This window comes from Neopsephotus bourkii, unplaced genomic scaffold (genome assembly GCF_033783945.1).
Source record: "Neopsephotus bourkii isolate Nb327-2 ecotype Australia unplaced genomic scaffold, CSIRO-AGI_Nbou_v1 NB_962, whole genome shotgun sequence".
Lineage (NCBI taxonomy): Eukaryota > Metazoa > Chordata > Aves > Psittaciformes > Psittacidae > Neopsephotus > Neopsephotus bourkii.
This window is the reverse complement of record NW_026901456.1, coordinates 9,929,194-9,949,428: the sequence shown is the minus strand read 5'-3', so window position 1 is coordinate 9,949,428 and position 20,235 is coordinate 9,929,194. Positions and strand designations below refer to the sequence as shown.

The following is a 20,235-nucleotide window of genomic DNA, read 5'->3' as shown; positions in this document are numbered from 1 at the left end:
AAATTTGTGGGTCAGGGTCAAAGGGAAAACAGTGCTGGGGGGTATTACTGTGGGGATCTGTTCCAGACCGCGCAGTCAGGAGCTTAGATATAAGGAAGAAGTTCTTTACTATGAGGGTGGTGAGGCACTGGAACAGGTTGTCCAAGGAAGTTTTGAATGTGCCATCCCTGGCAGTGTTCAAGGCCAAGATGGATTCTTTGGTTGCATGGTTTAGTGTGTGATATCCCTGCCCATGGCACAGGGGTTGGAACTAGATGATGTTAAGATCTTTTCCAACATTAACCATTCTATGATTCTATGAATAGCATAAAGTATAGATGAAAATAACTCCTAGATTCGGTCATTATTTTGGTGGCTCTGTCTCTGTCCATCAGCAGGTCTACCCAAGTTAAGAAAAGACTCCGTTTAGTACATGTTATTTTAATCTTTGATTAGTTTTTAGCATTGAATAATAGCTTTTGTGACATATGTGACATGTCACATTTCAGGCTTCTAGTGGGGCATAATGAGTATCATGATTTTTCACTTCTCAAGGGTCCCTCAGCCACTGAACTCTGATGCTGCACACTACAAATAATTTCAGCTGGTTAGGGCTGGGTAATCCCAGTGTGACATTTCATATCCAGTTCACTTTTCAATTATTTATTTGTAATTTCTGCTAAACTGCACTTAAAAGTTATCCAGCGCTTGACTGCTAGATCAGTAACAGGTAACCCTTGCCAACAACACAGTTTTGAAGGCAATTATAACTATGAGTCTGAGAATGAATTGATAGGTTAAGAGATTGTGGGTGGGAACTGATGCTCATCCTCTGTCCGAATGCCAACTTCCAGAGCATTATGCTGTCATCCGGCTGACCTTCCTTTTTCTTCTGCTGCCTGTGGCCTGAAGTAAGAGCACCTATCTGTAGTCAGAGTTGAGCCTGAAAAAGAAGAAACTCACAAAAAATCCTTTCAGAAAAAAAGAAAGGCTTCTTAAAAACAAGTCCTCGTGCTTTCACCTTTGTCACAACACACACTTCAGTAGTGGTACCATCCAGGGCCCCATGACATTTTTAGCTCTCAGATATAATCCAGTCTGGTTAGTGCTGTCTTTGCTGCAATTGTACACTGGGAATATCAGCCTCATCTTGGATTACTTCTTGGGAGCCTTCCCCACCAGCAGCATCCCAGTTCCCTCTCTGCTGTGGTAGGTACATCCCTAAGAGTTGCACTCCTCACAGTGGCAGGAGAGGATGTAGCGGTAGGTGGCAGTGAGCCGCATGCCCCCTGAGCATCGCAACCGCATGGCCTTCAGCTTCGAGGTCTGGGGCCTGCAGCAGTGGCAAGTGGAGCGGAAAGGCTGCTTCAGAACAGTGCTGAAAGAAACCATCGGTTCTGAGCGGGACGTCTGGCTGCAGCGCCCTTCACAGCGAGCCAGCAGTACCATCTGCAAAGGAAAAGAGACAGGTTAGGAAATATGCCCCCATGGCTGCCACCACATAGCTAACACCAGCAGATAGGTACATCCTTCCAGTCTGGCTGGTCTTTCTCCACTTGCTGCATCCCCCACACCTTGGCTAGGGCAGCCAACCCCACATAGTGCATTGCTCCTGAGCTGTGTCTGAAAGAGGTAACAGCAGAGGTAACATGAGCAGAAGGAAAAGCAAGGCTCCTGAAATCCTTCACACCAACACAAATAAGGACCAGAGGGGGTTGGTTTTCTGAAAGCTGGCACTGGGACTCCATGACTTTCCAGGCGTAGCGACTGCAGCTGTGACTTGCTGAGCCCAGATCTGTGGCAGCCAAGCCCTTAAGTTATCAGCCGTACTGTTGCTTCAGTTGGATTATTTCCCAGTGTTTTGAGTGTGTTTGTTGGTGATCAGCAGGACCGGTTCTCAGGGCTAGTGAACATCTCAAATATTTAGATATATAAACATGTACAGTACAAATATAAATATGATACTGTTTATTACTTCTAAAGTACTTCTATTACTTTCTAGCTCCTTCCTTTTACAAAGATGACCTTGAATATATATTTGAAATTATATGTGTGTTGATATATATATAATTGCATCAGTTGTATCTGTATAAAATTCCCTGCGTAATATAAGATAGTGAAAGTGTAAGGGAGTGAAAATGTAAAGAAGATGAACTCATTGCCAGACACAAGGGTTTACTAGTACGAATTTTCCAAAAGCAGTACAACCTGCATGGTTCTGAGTTCAGTAATCTGTGACCAGAACAAGATAACTTGCACAACAGGAGGCACTAAGAAAGGAAAGCTCACAGGGAGTCACCTGCTCGCCTTCCCAACACCTTGTTGAGCAAAGGAGATAGATAGTCCTCTAAGCCCTATAGAAAACATGGAAAGGATCTTCTGAAGCTCTGAAAATAATGTGGAAATGATCAAGGTAGTAACAGCTGATACAGAGTTTGAACAAACTCTTATACCTTCATGGGAAATTAAATATTAAATCCACATTAGCTAATTCTGCTTAACCAAGAGAAACTCCAAAATTAACTTATTATGTCATCCAAACAAGGTCAAAATTGGACAGAGGTAGGAAAGTAGGCCATAAAGCAGTCATAAATTTTTCCTGTAAGCAAGGAAGAAAATTGTATTTTAACCATGCTACACATCTCATGTTTTTTCTGGACAATCTAAATGGATAACTACAGATGTGACATCAAATATTTTACTATGTCAAACCTTTTTGAGCTTCTTTCACTACACATGCTGAATTGACTGCCAATCTCCAAGTCTTGCAAGCATGTATGTCAGCTGTTTAGCCACAACCCAGCTTTGTATGAATCAGCTATGTCTAGCTCTTTAATACCTGTGTCTAGTGTGCATGAGAACAGGGAAACGGACAGTCTTTACAGTGCTAGCACCACGTTACTGGTAGATAAAGACCCACTTTTTTTCCGTTAGTAATCAAAACTCACTTCACACAGTGACATGCAGGCAGCTGGTGAAGAGCTACACAGGTACCTAATCCCACCTGTGTTGCAAAGGGAAGACAGCAGATTGGGACATTCAAAACTGTTAGTTTGCTTCCCAGCATCTTGACAGCCCTTGCTAGGTCCCCCATTTTGACCTGTTCACCAGTTCCATCTGTCACAGGCCATTCCCAAGCATTTACCTGAAGAGGAGGGTAAAAAGCACTACAACAGCAGCTGGCAACTGCTTGAAGATTGCAAAGACAATGGAGCCAGACACTCCTCAGGGGTGGCAAAAGGGAACATGCAAAGGCCACATACTGTTTTTGGGAGTGTTCAAAGGCCTTTCCAAACAACATTTCTATGATTTTATGATTTCAGCCCAAATAAGTCAGCATGCATTGCTATATGGTGGTGATTTCTAATGGTTGATGCTTCTGGAACTGGAACAATTAGTTATTTCTGGTAACATTATTCTAAGGACTTTTTATGGCACACATCAGCTCCTGAACCTTCAGGTACTTTCAGAAATGCCGGGGTGGGGGCAGGGAACCAGACACAAAAGAACCCCAAAAAAACACAAACAGCCAAGGCAGGATTAAGGACTACGGAAGAGTTACAGCAGTGTAATTATAAGGTAGAATTACCTGACATGACAACAACTGTATCTCACTACATTTCTTATAATGCTTTCTAATAAAAGCTTCCTATAAAAACTTTCTAATGTAAACCCAGTCAATATTTCTTCAATGTGCAACTACATTTATTGTTTCTTAGCAAGCCTTGTCTTTAAAAACATGTATTAGTCTTTGAAGGCTAATTTTAAACTCAATTTTATTAAACTCAAGTTTTATTTTGTTTTCATAAGAGTATGGTCAGTATTCATGTAATGTAAAATTACACAGTGTTGGGTTTATGCCCTGTGTTTGGATGACAAATGGCACAGTACCACAGGTATTAATTCAATTTTCCAGGATTAAAAAAAAAAACAAACAAAAACAAAAACAAAATCAGATAATCAGATTTCCCATGTTGATAGTTTCTAAACTTCTGGGCTAACCGGAAATTCTCCGCAAAATATAACCTCCTTGTCCTTGTAAAACCAGAACAGCACCAGTAGATTTTGGCAAGTGTGCAAATGAGCTGGAAATAGCATGTACTTTGAAAGCTCTGCTTTGCCATTTAATCAATTGCACCAGCTGCTGATTACATTGTATACTATAGCACAATAGAGATTATCACCTAAATAATCAGTTATGCTATGATGGCATAGCACAATAATACAGTGGGTATATATATAGTAAAAATCTGAGGGAATTTTATAACCTGATATGCATGCCTCTTGTCTCTCCTTATCCTCTGCACATGTGAGCTTGTGTGTGTCACCTTGTGATGCGGGATCCAGAAGCACAGCATGCTACAGCATGAGAGTCATGGGAGTCTAGTCTGTGAGCAGCTAGGGGAGAACAGGTTTTCTTACTTAAAGTCATCAGTCTAGGTCGGTATCTAGAAAGTCACAAAAACCAGCAGCTTGAATCTGAGGCAATATTTGACTGACAATTCAAGCTCTATTCTGGAAATTTGGAAGCTGTAAAGTGGTTTGTTATTAATGATGTTTATAGATTCTTTTCCACACTTTTCAGCACCAAGTTGAGGCCTGAAAGCAGATGGGCTGAGATGTTTGAGAACAGACTTTTACACATTATCCACGGCCTGGATGCAAGCAAGCATTACTGAAAATTTCCTGGGCTATCTCATGACTGTATCATGAAATATTTGCTAAGTCTTTCTTCATCTGCTCCATGTCTGTCTGGGATGGACTCTTTAGAGCAAGGCTGTTAGTGGTAGCACACTTCTGGCGCATCTGAAGGAAGCACTTACGACAGCCAATACTGTAATTTAGCAGTCTCTGGTTGCAGTGGCAAGGCAATCCAGCACATCAATGAAGACCAGTAGGTCTCTGTGACAGAGGTCAAGCAGAATCCAATATAGTCAGGAAAGGCAATACCTCATCAGCTGATACAAACATTTCCTTGAAGTCAAAGGAAAACACTGTTTTTCAGGAACAAATAACCTTCTTCCACCCTTCTTTTGTTATACATTCTGTTACTATAATGGACTACATTTCTGAAGGCTTTGGAAACCTGTTTTCAACATCTGCCTGAGGTCACAAGCAAGAGGGATTTTAATGATTAAATTAAATTGGGTGGATGTTTCCAAATGTAACAAAACTACTTCCCATGTGGGTACAATTGGCAGCCTCCACATAGAAGCACAGTGGACATAATCCTTTTTTAACCAAGACAGACAGCGAACGTACTATGTCTTGCAATTTCTGAAGCCATTTTTAACTTCTGTAATTCTATGCTGCACTAAAAGAGAAAACATATGGAGTGAAAAAGAATGGCTTGGTGGAACCAATGTATAGTGCCAAAAAAGGGCAAAGTCTCTGACATCAGTTGGCAGTCCAAGCTTCACAATTGAAACTCAGTGAAAACAAGAGGTACCACAATTCCCACAGCTACTCCCACAGAACGTTCCTTTATTTAACTTGTTTATATTTTATCACAATATATATAGGGACAGACATTGCATCGAATTTTCATTAGCAAGTCCAATATTGGTCTGTGTTTATATGCTAGATCCAGAACAGAAGCCATATGTCTACCAGGGTGATTCAGATCCCTGAGACCTCAAAAAAAAAAAAAAAAAAAAAAGAGCTTGATTTAACAAACAGAACTTTTCTACGAAATGTCAAAATTATTTTGCTTTGTACGGAAACTGTTTTCATTTTCCACTTCAGAAGAAAGTCCATACAACTTACAGTATTGTTAAAAAACTGTTCCTGAAACCGTTGTAGAATTTGGCAAGCCAAGAGATGTGATAATATTTTTAAACATGATTTCCATTAAAGGCTTGAATTTAAAAAAATTCACTGACATTTTTGCAGTCAGTTACAAATGTTTATGTCAACAGCTTTTTTCTCAAAACTCAGTTTTGAAATAATGTGGTTTTCATTACAATGCATTCTGTGTTCTCATTTCTATCAGTCCCTATCCTGAAGGCCTGATTGCTTTTCAGTGTCACTAGGGATAGTAAGAAATTGAGTTCATGTTGACTTTGTTTGTCTCTCTCTCTTTTTCTTGCTTTTTTTTCTCTTTCTCTCTTTCTTTCTCTCTTTCTCTTTCTGTCTCTTTTTCTCTCCTTCCATACCTCCCTTCCTCTTTTCTTCAGTAAAATAACCCTCTGTCTGATATCTGTGGCAGCCCAGAGTGTGGAGGGCAGAGAGGGTATCAAGTAGCACATGAGGTTACTGTTCGAACTCAGAAGCAGTAGGGCAAAAGTCCGATTTCCTGCCGCTGTGGATCAGCCATGGTTATGCAAAACTGGACAGGCAGCACTGCTGTGAGACCAGTGTAAGCAGAGAGGGGCTTTTCCCAGTGCCCCATTTTGGGGCTGTCAGCTCTTCTCTGGAGAGCAGGCACAGGGCAAGCCCCACTGAATATTCACATTGCACTGAACAGGTCTTATTTTCTGTTGATGCTTCTCTCTGTGCTTTATTTTAATTCTTATGGCCTGCTACTACCTCTGGTATTACCTCACCCCTGTGCTGATCATGGGAAGCAAGTAACTCAGTCTGCACACAAAGGCATCTGGGGGTCTTCTCAGCTAGTGCTGCACCCATCTGAACTGCATGGATCCTCCCTCCTTGGAAATCCTCTCAGGATCACCACTGCTGGGGTCTGCTATCAAGTAGCCCTTTTGTCCTGAAACCCATCACATACCTGTCTCCCACTGCTCTCTTACACAGCACAGGGCTGGCAAAAGAGTTGGTGCTGGCAGTTGATCTCTCATTAATCCAGGGATGTGGGTGCATAAGGCAAAGCTACTTTCTGCAGGACAGAGGATGGGCCAGTTGGAGGCTGTACATCTGAATGTACAGTATGTGTTATTCAGCCAGAACAAATTAGGCCAGAAAAAAAAAAAAAAAGGACCAGTAAGGATTTTTCCATTGTTTTTCTCCATTCTTTTCCTCCACACAATGAAATAGATGACTGTAGGGCACATGTGCAGGCTGCTAAACCATTTTGACAGAAAATAATTCAGGCTTAAAATCTCAAATGAAAGGCAATCTTTTATTTCGTTCTTCTAACCCTGACAGTAAACATCTGATTGTTGTTTTGTGTGAAAACAAAGGCCTTAAAACTAAATAGGGGAAAAAAAGTAGCACTGCTTTTCACATTTTGTTTTCACTAACATTTTACAGCTTGATTCTTTATCTCTGTATTTCATCTTGAAATTTGTAAGTTTACATATTCCAGATTAAAGACTCTGTTGAAGGACAGGGTGACTGGGATGATCTAAACTTCCAAACTAGCTCATCTCCTTGGCACTGGTGGCTGAGGCCCCAGCATGCTCCTTTGAATATTATTATTTAGCACATTAGCTTTACCATCATGGTGTTTATCTCCTTTTGAAAAGGTGAAAAGAGAGTCAAGAGCCTTTCTCTCCAGTGCCAGTTCTAATGTACACACTCACGTCTCTACATCTACATGTCTTTGCAACTAGATTTTGGTAGTAAGGAATTTGTGCAGAGAAAATCACCCCAAATGGCTCATTTTAACAACCCTGTCAATGCAGCACCCTGCTGTGAGGGGGTAAGGGAAGTCCTTACCTTCGAGCTACACTTGTAGAGCGGGTGGCTGATGGAGTCAACATAGTGATGCCTCATACAGCGGCTGGGGTCAGGGTCGATCATGAAGGAACTGTCTGTTTTTCTGTCTGCATCTCCCATCATCGCCAGGAGTGAAAGCATGGAAATCGAAGCCGCAAGTACATGATTTCCCATTGTCGAGGAACTTCTCGCTGATAACAGCAGAGGGAGGCAGAGCATTAAAAAAACTCCAAATACTGGAAGCCAGTTCCTTTCCAGGATGGTGAAAAGTCTGGCTTAAGTGTCTTAGCTGCCATTCTTCTTCTCAAGTTGGAGTTTGCTGAAATTGTAATCCGTCAAAGAATCTCCTGCATAGCTGGAATAAAAACAACATCAATCACAATCCTGACCAAAAAGACCTCTGAATTAAAACAGACATAAATAATATGAAGGCACACAGGATTTTTGCTAGCCAAAATACATGCTCTGAGCATCATTCCCACAGTAAGCAAGTATATGGCATTAGGGAAAACATGTTAAGGCCCTGTTACCTTAAGCATTGCTGTAACATTTCACCGGGGAGAACCTTTTGACTTTTAACAGCACAAGTGGTGTAATGCTAATCTTTTTCACTGGGTAATGTCCCTAATGGGTTCCCCTCAAAACTGGTGATTCGGATCAACATCTGAGATTTCTGCAAATTGAAAGAACCTATGTATCCACTCAAGGCATCCAAAGGGGCAAAGCTAGGCTGCCTCCTGCATTACAGATGGAGATTTCTTTCCTAGGCAGTGCATAGGAAGGATGAAGGCAGATTGACCTCTGGCCTTAGGGCCTGTATGTAGGCCTCCTGCAAGGACAAAGTAACCCCCAGGATGGAGAGATGCTGAGGGTCTGAGTCCATGCATGAGCAAAGTGTTCCCCAGCAATCTTGCTGAGCACTGACCTGCACTGCATGGAGCACTACTTATGTCTGGCTGCCCTGCCCTCCTGACTACCAAACTCAGACACATGGGTGAGCATGCCTTACTTGGTTTCTCATCAGGCTGCACTTGCTCAGAGTGAGTCTTTTCCCCATTAATTAAAGAGCAGCATCTGAAAAATACAGTATATTCCATAACATCCAAATATTATGGATTCCATAATATCCTGCTGCCAGTTGGAAGAAAAAAAAAACCAGAACATATGCAGGTGGAGTGGCGTGTATATCCACCCAGACATCTGGATTCCTGGTGCGTGTTGGAGACCAGGAGATCCCCCAGAAAACAGGAGCAGGACAGCCCCTGAAATGCTGCCTGGAGCTCTGTGCCAGCAGGGAAATGGGGGATATCTCCTGCATCTGCTTCATCACAGCCCCTTGATCCTTCTCACAAAGCCTGTAATCTCAAATGAGTGATTTAATTTCTCTTTTTCTAGAAACAGCTGTAGCTTGAAAAAGCTATGAATTATTCACCTAAATACAACCTGATGAAGCAAAGGATAGTCATAAGTAAACTTAAAAGCATGAGAACTTTCTGAAGAAACTTATGATAAAACAGTTCCCTAGTCACAGAGAAATGCTTCCCCAGAGCCTCTTGCCTATTTAAAGAGCTGATGTGTGCCTTTATTGCCTTATACAAGCCTCTTTCCAGAACGTTTTCTGGTTTGCTGGCAGTACTCTGAACCAACTGATACTCATCTCCCAAACAGCCTGAAATTACAAGGCCTACCCACCAGAGTGCTTGATGATTTGTGTACTGCTTTATAGCTTGCTCAAGCACTGTTGTGAGAGGAGTGCATAGCAGTGAGAAACACTTCAAGAGTTCATCCAAGCTGGGAGTCAGGACTTGTCGGGCTGAAGTGACAGAGCCTGGTATATTTTCCTCAAGCAAATGTTTTTCAATGTATATGGCATTAAAAAAAATACTATGTCTTTGCAGTATAAGGAGCTTAAAAAACACTAACACTGAGGATCTTGGATACATTTATGCACAGTCTTATGCATGTCTGTAAATATCTCTCCAAACATTTTAGGAGGGTAAGAAAAATCTCTTGGTCATGGGAACCGGGACTTCTTCCCAGAACTGAACTGTTACTACTCTGGTTCATGCAGATGATGCCCAAGCATTAGCTAACAGGAGGAGTGATGCACTTTTATTTTTTTTTTTATATTTAACCTTTTACCTACATTCCTATTCTTCTTTAGAAAGAGGCTGACCAAAACATGCTGCTTGGCAAGGTCTCTCTCCAACATAGTTAATCAGTATTACACACCCAGTAATTCTTTCTCTGTCCAAATAAATTTGCTTGATATTGGACAGTCTCAGCTCATGTAATATTATGTCCAGGGATCCCCATTTCCCACTCTCTCTGTCCTGCTGTTAATTTTGTGCTTCTATATCTTTCTATGGTTTTGATCAGTATGATTTAATACAGTGAGAGAAATCCGGAGTCCTGGCTTGGTTTTCAAAGGCTTATCTCTCTACTTTTCTTCAGGAAATAATTGAATGACATAGAGTCTGCCTCATGAAAACACTTTGAAAAAGCTGGAAAGAAGTGGGGAAAAATGTGAGAAAAGGAAGATGTCTGTACCTTCTTCAGGGTAAGAACAGCACAACACAAAAAGTATTAACACTTTCACAATCTTTTAAAATTTCCCCAGTACCTCCCTGACAAAGAAATGGAGCGGGGTTTAGCAACAAAACTTTAAAAGAAGAAAAAAGTACTATTATCACATATTTGTTAGTAAAAAGAGAGACCACAGATGTAAATTGGACCCATATTTTATAAAGAATCTGTGTACAGTTGTTGACGGACATACTACCAATGTGCATGCGTAGGTATTGGAAGCAGGACTGCAGACAACACCGGGCTGTTTGCACATGCCAGTATCTCTTAACATACGTATGTAAAGTATACAAATACATTTTTCAAGTACATAAACCATATATAACTGAGATACATGGGAAAAAATGTATCACAGAGACATTTAAGCATATAGAAGTTAGCGTGTATATTTTTGATTGCGCAAAAACGTCTAAACATCTTCATTCGGGTACATCACTGTGATGAAGTATGTTGACATGACATTTATGACATCTTCCATTTCCAGCTGATATTGTACAATGACATTTCCCTTTAAATTAACATTGTGTTGTTTGGGCTTGGGTTTTGTTGGTTTTTTTTTTGTTTGTTTGTTTGTTTTGTTTTGTTGCTGTTGTTTGTTCTAAGGTTGTATTCTTTTTAAAATGCTGTCTAAAATTATAAAATTCTTTAGAGTACACAGTATCAAGTCATATATGTAGCTTCCAGTTTATCCTTCTGTCTAAAACCAGAAGCAAGAACACCTGTAATCATTAATCGCTATAGCTATATTTATGATAACATTTTGTTTCATTTGAAAAATACATTTTTTAAATAAAAATCAACAATTTCACATAGAACTTTTTTCTTTTATTTAAGTTGGATTTCCCTTAATTTCTTTTCATGTGAGAAACTGTAGTAAACAGCTCATTTCCCAGGCTAAAAAAGAGTAAGCTAAAATGCTTCCTCTTTACAACATCCATTAAAGAAAAAGATGCAAAGGTGACTTCATGTACTGAGGGTGAAAATTGGCTATTTTCATATTTGGCCTAACAGTGGATGAAAGCCACTACTTTCTGTTTTTTCACAATTCACTGATACAAGCATTACATGTTGTCAGTAATAGGCTTATAGTGTCTTTTCCATATAACTAGTTTTCAGGAATTCATAAAGACATAACATGCTAAAAGCTGTTACAGCTGTTACCTGAAACTGCTACAGCTGTTCCACAAGAACTTCAGTGAAAAACAGAAGACATCTCAAAGAAAGACCACATGAACATACAATCTGAGAATGTATTGCACATGGACATAGGGGTAGAGTTAGGGTTATTTTTCCAACTTCATGTTATTATTAACTGCTTTTGAATGTTGAAATAAAGATTTTTTTTTAATAGTCTTAATACCATTCAGAGAGTGGTGAAGGTTAAGATTTTGTTTTGCTTTAAGGACAGAAGAAAATTCCATCATCTGGAATTATTTAGCCAGTCACTTTGTGAGAACATAAACAGAAATTCCCTTTTTGCTATGTATCTTGGAAAAAATAAAGAGCTGAGCAATTCTCCAAAGGTCTATTGCATCTGTACCGCTTTTACCCTGGAAGGTAGGAAAAGAGCAATGGAAAAGCTCATTTATAGTGTATTTCTACTTAGCTGTTCCCCGCTCCCAAGCCCCCTGAATTAGGCATGCACGTATGTTCAGCTTGGCCTCCATTTGATGTGCATTTTGTCTGTTTGAGACTCCTGCTTAACAAGGAGGGTACTATTCAAGTCACTCACTGCCTTTTATGTTTTGGAGGCTGCCAAAATGCCATTGGAGCAGCAGTGTGTATATATAACTAAGCCTGGCCTTGCACGCTGTGCATATTTAGTAAACACAATTACTTGGATCCTACCATGTGATTCCCTCATTCTGAATTTGTTATGTAAACAGAAGAGTTACAAGACTACTCAGTTTCTCCAAACTTCAGCCCTAAAAAGTGTTACTGACTCTGTGTGTGTATGCATACGTGTATGTGTGTGTAGTTTGGAGCTGCTGTTTGGAGAAAAAAGCCACAAAGATCTTCATGAGACCAAACCGGATTTCTGAAGAGCTTTGCCCAGCCTGGAAAAGTTTAGGCCAGAAAGATGAGGATGTGGGGGTTTTGTGCTCCAAGATCTGGACTGAAGTGGAAATGACTTGGGCAAACTACACTGTCAGGTTATACCAGAGTTTGTTCTGCAGGATTAAACTCTCCATGAGGAGGGCCATAAAAGGGGTGGGGTTGGGAAAGCAAGGAGGAACAATCTTCCTCTGGGCATGGGGTAGTGCTGTCATGTCCCCACTGCTGGGGATTTCTGAATAATGGATCTGTGCTTTCAAGGTACTTGAGGAACCATTGTTTCTGCTCCTGCAATAAGTTGCCAAGACCTCAGCTGGCCTGTCAGCTGGGGGGCCCCTAGAGCTATTCCATGCTCCATCAGAGCTACCAGATGACAGCAGCAGCTAGACTGCGCTATTGCTTGGGCTACCCTTGTGAAGGGGTACCTGTGTCCCAAAGCCATGTATTGCTCTTTATATCCGGAGCTCAAATCTTGCTCTAAAGATACATCTGTGCTGGCACATTAAACCCCCTTGTAGTGGCTCTTCAGCCCTGCAGCCACATGGCATGGAGAGGTCTGTTCTCGGACCTCCTCCAGCCTCCACAGTACTCAGAAGGCTTTCAGCCCCCACAGCCACCTGCACCATGCCTGGAAACCTCTTGGGAAGCACTGTGTGCTATGGGACAAAATTGTGCAAGTGACTTAGTATTTTAAGAGAACAGTTTATCTAGTAGGAGAGACCACCTAAGATGCTATGCCTGATCCTGCTTTCTATTGAAAACTTAGAGGCTTTATCAGCTCCTGTGTGTGTGTTTTAGCTCTGTAAATAAATGTAGCTGTCTTCTCATCTAGGTTTTTACTGTGGTCTTCTCTGTTCCAGCAGTGAAGTGGCTGGTGTCCTGTACATGCTCTCAAATCCTCTCTCTGCTCTGCAGCTGCCTTTCAAAACACCTGACAAAGTCACCGAGCAGCCACGTGGCAACCGTGAAGCAGCAGGTGAACACAGGGAACTCAGTTGTTTGTGAAGTGTCTCCATTCATCTTTTGAACAGGTTCCTTCCCCTCCCAAGACAGGGCAAATACCAAACTAAATATTTTGAGTGAGATCCTTACAGGTATAAGTAACAGAAAAGCCTGCCCAAGCCCTCATTGTGCCAAATGAGCGTTTGCCCTGCTGACACCCAGCTGTGTTGAAGCTTGTTCCCTCTGACACCCAGGGGAATGTTCTCACCCATTGTACAGGTGCTTCATCTCCCCATTGCCCAGTAGGTTGCAGGGCAGTGTTCACCTGCATGGAAGGGACACAAATAACACGCACTCCTGGCGCAAGCTGGCAACAGAGGGTGGACAAGAGGAGAGGAGAAGGAAAAAAGCAGCAGAAAGGAAAACAGGCTCAAAAGAAGGGACTCAAGCCTCTTCACCTTACGTCCACAGGAGGGGAGCACATCTTCTGGTCCTACCGAGGCTGTGCTGTCCTACTGCCTGCCAGCCAGCAGCTGTGGAGTATTGTCCCATAAAAACCAAGAAGATAAAATAGACACTACCTCTGAGCAGTCAGAAACGTCAAACACGCTGATGGTATTTGAGAGAAACTCCTGTACATCATTTCTTGCTGTGAAGCTTCACTAAGTCTTTTAGTATTTCAGGAGATGAATATCTGTGACTGTAAGAAGACTGAAAAAATAGAAAGACCATTGTATTTGAAGCATAAAAAATAACAGTAATTGCAGCAAATGTAATGGAAGAACACACTGCTGCAAGCAGCCTGGGAGCATGAGCAGGCATGGGATGAGCATGCATGGAACTGGTTCCCCAGGCTTTGATGGGGCGGCTTGTGCAAGGCTCCCTCAAGTCTTCACTCAGCAGGGACCTGATGCATGAGGTGGAACAAATTAAGCTGAACAGCACTTGAGCTGGCTGAGTTTCCCTCTCCTTTTGAAGTTTCCAAGAGCATTTCCAGTCCTTCAGGTAGCTAGGAGAGGGGGAGCTAACAGCGCCTTCCTGCCCGGTGGTTGAAATAACAAACTGTAGTGGGTACTGCAAGCTGGCACCCTGCCAGCAGACAGGGCAACATGGAGAAAAGGTTTTTAATATACTTGCAAAGAATAACTACTGGCAGACAAAAGAGCGCTTGTATTTTTGTTCTTTCCTTTTCCTGCTTCCAGGAAACTTTAAATAGATTGATTAAGGGCATGCATGGGATCTCTCTCTAATGAGCTAGTAGAGCCATTTAATGGCGAGGTGATGCCAGCCTTAGGCTCTTTCTTTATTCTTGTGTCTTGCCGAATATCAGAATAGTCATAGTCTTGAGTCTGGGACAGGAATTAAGAGGAATACAGTTTTCCACTTGCTCACCCAGAGGGTGCCGGGTGGGATCACTCCTCACTGAAGCACCAGGTGCAGAGCTGAGCTAAGTAAGGTTGCCCATCCCTCTCAGGAGGCAAACCAGCAAAGGTGGCAGCTGGGTAAAGTGCAAATATTCCCAGCAAAGCATTAGCTATAGGATTTGCTCCAGTAATTACCTCTGCTTTAGTCTTATGACCCAACATGAGGCAAAATGACTCTTGGCCAAATTACAAGTTGCTGAGAGGCCTAGGGCATTCAGGCATGTCCTCTACCTGTTGGAGTGTCTTACAAGCAGGTGGGTAGTTTTTATTCTGTCTTTTGCATATTTTCTAGAAAATGCAAGGGACTGTAGTGGTCAGTAGATGCAGCAATAGGAATGGGTTTCTTATTCTTTAAGCAAAGACATCCCTTCCACTGGCATCAGCAGACAGTGCTATGCATGCTGGAGATAGCACATCATTGAAGGGCGTGTTCCCTCTTTCCTGACCCGAGGGGCAAAATCCTTTCTTCTTTTATACACAGGCAAAATTCAGACCACCATCCATATACCTCAGCCCCTGATAATTAGGGAACCTAAATATTTGGCGCATGGTAACAATTTAATGTCTTCTAACAAGGGAAACAGCGTCCTCCTAGGTCCCACTCTCTTTGAGCGTGCTGCTATGACAGTAATGCGATTGTCACTGCCATGGTATGCTTAACCTTTGCCAAACCAGAGCTGAGGCATTAACTCAGATCCTCAATTCGCATGTCTTAAAGGGCAGCATAACCTGTGCTGCCTCCACACTGCCAGACCGACACAGTTTGCAGCTCAGTAATAATAAGCACATAAATGTGACAAGTGTAAGCTGTAACAATGATTGATGCAAGTAAAAAAATAACAAAGAGAAGCTGAAAATTAGTGATGCAGTGGAATTCCTAGGACCAATGTCTCCATGGCACCAGCAACCTGCTACCCGGACACCAGAAGAAAGGCTACACTTCTCTATGCTAGAAAGGAAGTCCATGCCACGCAATGAAATTCCAGCAAACAGGACAAGGACCAATGGTGTCTGGAAGTGGTAGTGCCACAGCTACCCAGATAATAGTCTGAATTAGATTATGTGAAAAAAAGGAGGAATATATAGACAGCCAGCTGCTCAAAGGCTTACTACAACCTTGCTTTTATTGTTCTGCTAAGTTAGAGGTGGGGCATCAGAGGGATTCCTAACATACCACTACTGAGAAATTTTAATATGTTCCCCTCTGACACATATAAAAAGGAAATAACAGCTGATCAGTCAGCGGACACTGAAGCATCTCTTCATATGCATGGGCAGAAGTGTGAGCAGAGTGGGGTACTCTTGACCAGGCAGACTCAGGCACCCAAGCTAACCTGACCCAACTAAACCTTTCTTCTGCCATTGAACCGAGTTTCAGTGAAAGGGCTGTCGAGCAGGAAGCAGGACAGCAGAAAATAAAGCAATCTGGGCATGGCTACTCACCCCATCCCGAGATACAGGACGTGGAGAAGGGCAGGGGAGCTGAGAGGCTGCACATTTAACACTGATGAAAAGAAACACATGTTTACACAACTGACAATGATCCGGTGGAACAAGATATCACAGAGGGCAAAAGTTTAGCTGGGCTCAGCAAAAGGACCTGTTATGTACGGGAGGGTTACAGTTGCAAGGGTTTTATTTTTAAAGAGTTTCTGGAAGGGATATAAACTCTTAGGACTCTGAGAGTTCCATTGAGAGGGTTAAGGAAAAATCCTTCACCACAGCAAGTTACCCTGTAGCTGCCTGCCACAGGGTCCCTAGGTCTTTCTTTGATGTGGCCACTTCCATCCACAATCAAGAGGTGGATTGTTCAAATAACATGGGACTGTGCATAGTCTCATGTAGCAAAACTTCTCTAAAACTCATAGAGACAACTTTCTCCTTACACTCATTTGAGGCAGAGGAATTTCTAGTATTTGTAATACAACTATCTAATATTTGTAATTGTAACAACAAGAGTAGTGTTTGTGGGGGAAAAAAAGAAAAAAGAAGAGTGGGTTTTTTTCTCTTTTATTTTTTTTCAGTTAAACAAACAACCCATCAGGCTTGTTGCAAAAACAAAAGTCTCAGTGGCTTCATGCAAGTTTTGCACCACAGATAGTCAACTCACTTCGAGGTCCAAGAACAACCTTGAGCATTTCCTAGTGCATCTGAGAGCAGCCAGGCCAGGAAGGGGACACAGTTGGTCCCAGGGAAAATGAAGCTGATTCCAGGAAGAATCCCTGCCAAATGAGGCAACAAAGGCATCAATACAAGCCCCTAAGGAGCTAGCTGTCCTCCTACCAGGACAAAAAAAAGACTGCTATCATGGCAACTCAAGCAAGCAAAATGCTGTCACAAGCCTCAATGGCACACGAGAGGTTATTCTGTTGGGGCAGATGGCTTTTGTGGAGATGAGCCATACATAGGAAGCTACCTGAAGTATTGCTACTGTAAACTGTACCCATTCTACCTGTAACAAGTATCCCGCTCTGCAAGGGCAAATCATCAGCGTACATGCATCTGATCAAAACCAGGTGCTATACAAACCCAGAAAACCTACATGCGATACCTTCAGGTAAAGATCTGAGCTTTTAAGTAATCAGCAGCAGCCCCTAATTATATCACTTCACTAAATCAAATTGCATTTTATTTTATAAGCTTGAAATATCCATTGCTTCCATATTCGCTCTTAAATGTAAAATCCTAAAACATCTTTTATAATACTAGTATTGCAAATAAGATTTAATTAATCCAGCAAGAGCATGTCTATATAAGTCACATTAGGAACCCCTTATTCAAGCTAGTAGTGACTCACCAAATAAATAGTTCTATTTAGGCTGAGGGAATTATTCATGTGTATAACTGCTCACAGGTATGAGTAAGATCCTACAGCCTGAGCAAAAGTGAGCATCATTAGTAATTCAAAGGAGATGGAAGGGAGGGAGGGAGGGAGGGAGGGAGGAAGGAAGGAAGGAAGGAAGGAAGGAAGGAAGGAAGGGGTGGAGAGGGGGTGAGGGGAGGGGAGGGGATGGAGGGAGGAAGGAAAGGAGGAAGGGAAGGAAGGGAAGGAAGAGAAGGAAGGGGTGGGGAGGGGGGGAGGGGAGGGAGGGAGGAAGGAAAGGAGGAAGGGAAGGAAGGTGAAAGAAAGAGAAAGAGAGGAAGAAAGAGAAAGAACGAAAGAAAGAAAAATAGAATGAGAGAAATAATGAAAAAGAGAAAGAAAGAGAGAAAGAAAGAAGAGAGAAAGAGAAAAAGAAAAAGAAAGAAATAAAAGAAAGAAAAGGAAGAAAAGGAAAAAAAGAAAGAAAAGAAAGAAAGAAAAAAGGAAAGAAAGAAAGAAAGGCAGTCCCAAAATGTAACTGTTCTTTTGAGGAGGAACAAATAACAGCACTGTGCTTATTACATCCACATTTGTTGACCCCACCAGGCAGCTGGGTTGCTTCTATCAGAAAATAGCTTTGCAGTAAGGAGCTGATTTGAAGCAAAACACTGTCGGTTTTAAATAATCATTAGCCTGTTGTTTTCTAATATGCAAAGTTCTCACCACTGGGTGAGCAACTCTAACAGCCACTGGGACAATTACAAAGCTTTAGGAACTGTTAGTAACACGTAGCATATAGGAGGGTTGGGTTTTTTTTATCTTTAAAGAGCTGCAGAAACCCTAACAAATTATTTATCATGCCATCTGTCCCAGGCAGAAATAAATAAGATGTGTTATGGGGAGGCTATGGGAGAAATTTTAATGAACTTGAGGGGTAGGATAAGAAATCTGCCTGACAGTCCCACAAGAGTCAGAACACACACACCATCTTGCAAATGCAGATTAGGCACAAGAAAATTACTGCCCCCACCCCCATGTACTCTGTGTGAGCCTGACTTACATCAAACTGAGATTAGTCTTCACATGGTTCATCTTTGTTGCACCTATTTATTTGAACTCTTATAGGATAAATTCACTCACCTGAATCCTAGCAGGAAGTCAGGGCTTTTGTTTTCAGTCAGGCTCTCTCAGGGTAGTGTCCGTTCCTGTGCCTTGCGGTTACACTACACTTTATCACTGGGCTCAAACCAGGTAAACTCTTCTGTTGTCCCAAAGACAGAGAGAACAGTTATGCTCATGCCTCTGATGCTGATGCACAGTGAAATATCTGCCAGCAAATGAGGAGAGTCTCCCTCTCTCCTTCAGCAGGCGGTCTGGGGTCCTGCAGCATCCTCCTGTGTCAGCTACCGACTGCACAACCACATTGCATTACAAGTTGCACTGACAAGAGTCGGCTTCCTACTAAATATACCCCTCGGCATTACAGCAAAGGCAAACACTGTGGCTTTCCTCATTTTTCAGCCAACCAACAGTGTATGTTAAATCTGTCCTGATCCGTAACCAGTGGTGTCCAGTCCATAGGAAAGGTTTCCAGAAGTTTGGATAAATAATAATGTGCAAATTAAGAGTGCTCCTGCAAAGCATGACACACAAAGCTAGAAATAAATATCGCCTGTTGTTTCAAATTATTCTAAGCACTCTGGCAGATGACTGGCAAGAGAACAGCATGCATAAATAGTGATAAAAGTAAACAGTCCAGCTTTAAACTAGCAGGCTTGACTGTAGTCACAGAGCCCTATTGTAATGGGACAAAGACGGTGCTGGCAATATTGCCGCTCTCTTGAATTCAGAGCAGAGTCCAGCGTGTCCATTCACTCCAAAGCCATACAGCTAGGACCAGCTCAGACCTGCCGACATGATCGCAGTGTGCTCATGACAATAGATGTTTAACCAAGTTAATCAGAAGCACACCAGGCTACTTATTTGACTGCATACAGTCATTCTTCAGTCAGGAGAGATAAAGATACAATTCCATATCAACACATTTTAGCTTTAAAAATGGTACAAGGAGTGCATGCATTTGTCAGATAAGGAGGTCAAGAGCTCATTTTAAGTCCCTGTAGTACTCAAAACCTGGAGGAAACTATTTGTGTGCTTACCTTTGGAAAATGCACTGCTCCTTCTTCCCCTCAAAATCTTCGGAGAGCTAAAAAGACGTCCTGTTACTTCCAAATGCTTTTGTTCTTCTGTCCCTCTGTCACATGGCTTGCCTTTTATATTTGCAACACACAAAAGTTAGGGCTGTTGTTTAAGAGAGAGAGAGAGAGAGAGGGAATGTCAAATGGAAAAGTGCCATTGCAGTCATATATCAATCAGGGCAGCAGCAGCAGCAGCTCGCTGGCAAATGGGAATTCCACAGAAATGTGAAGCTCTTGTTATCTGAGAAATTGCAAAACACCACCAGCCAAGCTCCTCTCTGCAGGGACTTCTTATTATTGGCAAGCCAGGAAATAGAAGGAAATGTAGGCGCTTTTTTTGTTGTTGTTATTGTTTTGGATATGGAGATACGTATGCTGCAGCATGTGTAAGCCAGTCGAATATAAATCCCAAATCAAATTCCTTCTTAAACAAATGCACTGTGTGCAAGATAAAGCAATCACTGAGAAGCAAGGTAACAGAGCTAAGTGAAGAATCTGAAAGTAACAATTTAAAAAAAAATTATATCCACTGCACTTGGAAAAAATCCATTGAGAAACTACTTTTTCCTTCATTTGCTCACTAATCTCCTTTTTTACTGGCAGGTTTTCTTAACATTTTTGTGACTGCAAT

The 20,235-nt window shown here is 41.9% G+C and overlaps 1 protein-coding gene across 5 annotated transcripts; it reads right to left on the bottom strand.

The window, feature by feature from the left end:
- Nucleotides 1-404: 404 nt before the first annotated feature.
- Nucleotides 405-19,913, bottom strand: NDP (norrin cystine knot growth factor NDP). Of its 5 annotated transcripts, XM_061359284.1 has the most exons (6): nt 19,566-19,913; nt 18,547-18,667; nt 16,047-16,107; nt 13,638-13,712; nt 7,597-7,951; nt 405-1,428 (listed from the first exon to the last, which is right to left on the bottom strand). In XM_061359284.1, exons 5-6 carry the CDS (start codon nt 7,813-7,815, stop codon nt 1,201-1,203), a joined length of 447 nt encoding a protein of 148 aa, XP_061215268.1. In that variant the 5' UTR covers nt 7,816-7,951; nt 13,638-13,712; nt 16,047-16,107; nt 18,547-18,667; nt 19,566-19,913; the 3' UTR covers nt 405-1,200. The 5 variants fall into 5 exon arrangements, with proteins under 5 accessions (XP_061215268.1, XP_061215269.1, XP_061215270.1 ...); XM_061359285.1 differs by lacking the exon at nt 13,638-13,712; XM_061359286.1 differs by lacking the exon at nt 16,047-16,107.
- Between the last annotated feature and the right edge of the window lie 322 nt (nt 19,914-20,235).

Excerpts from the sequence above, each read along its gene's own strand:
- NDP (XM_061359284.1), bottom strand. The coding sequence starts at position 7,815 with ATGCTCTGCCTCCCTCTGCTGTTATCAGCGAGAAGTTCCTCGACAATG. Across the intron at positions 1,429-7,596 it reads TCTACAAGTGTAGCTCGAAG|ATGGTACTGCTGGCTCGCTG; the intron begins GTAAGGACTTCC and ends TTTCCTTTGCAG.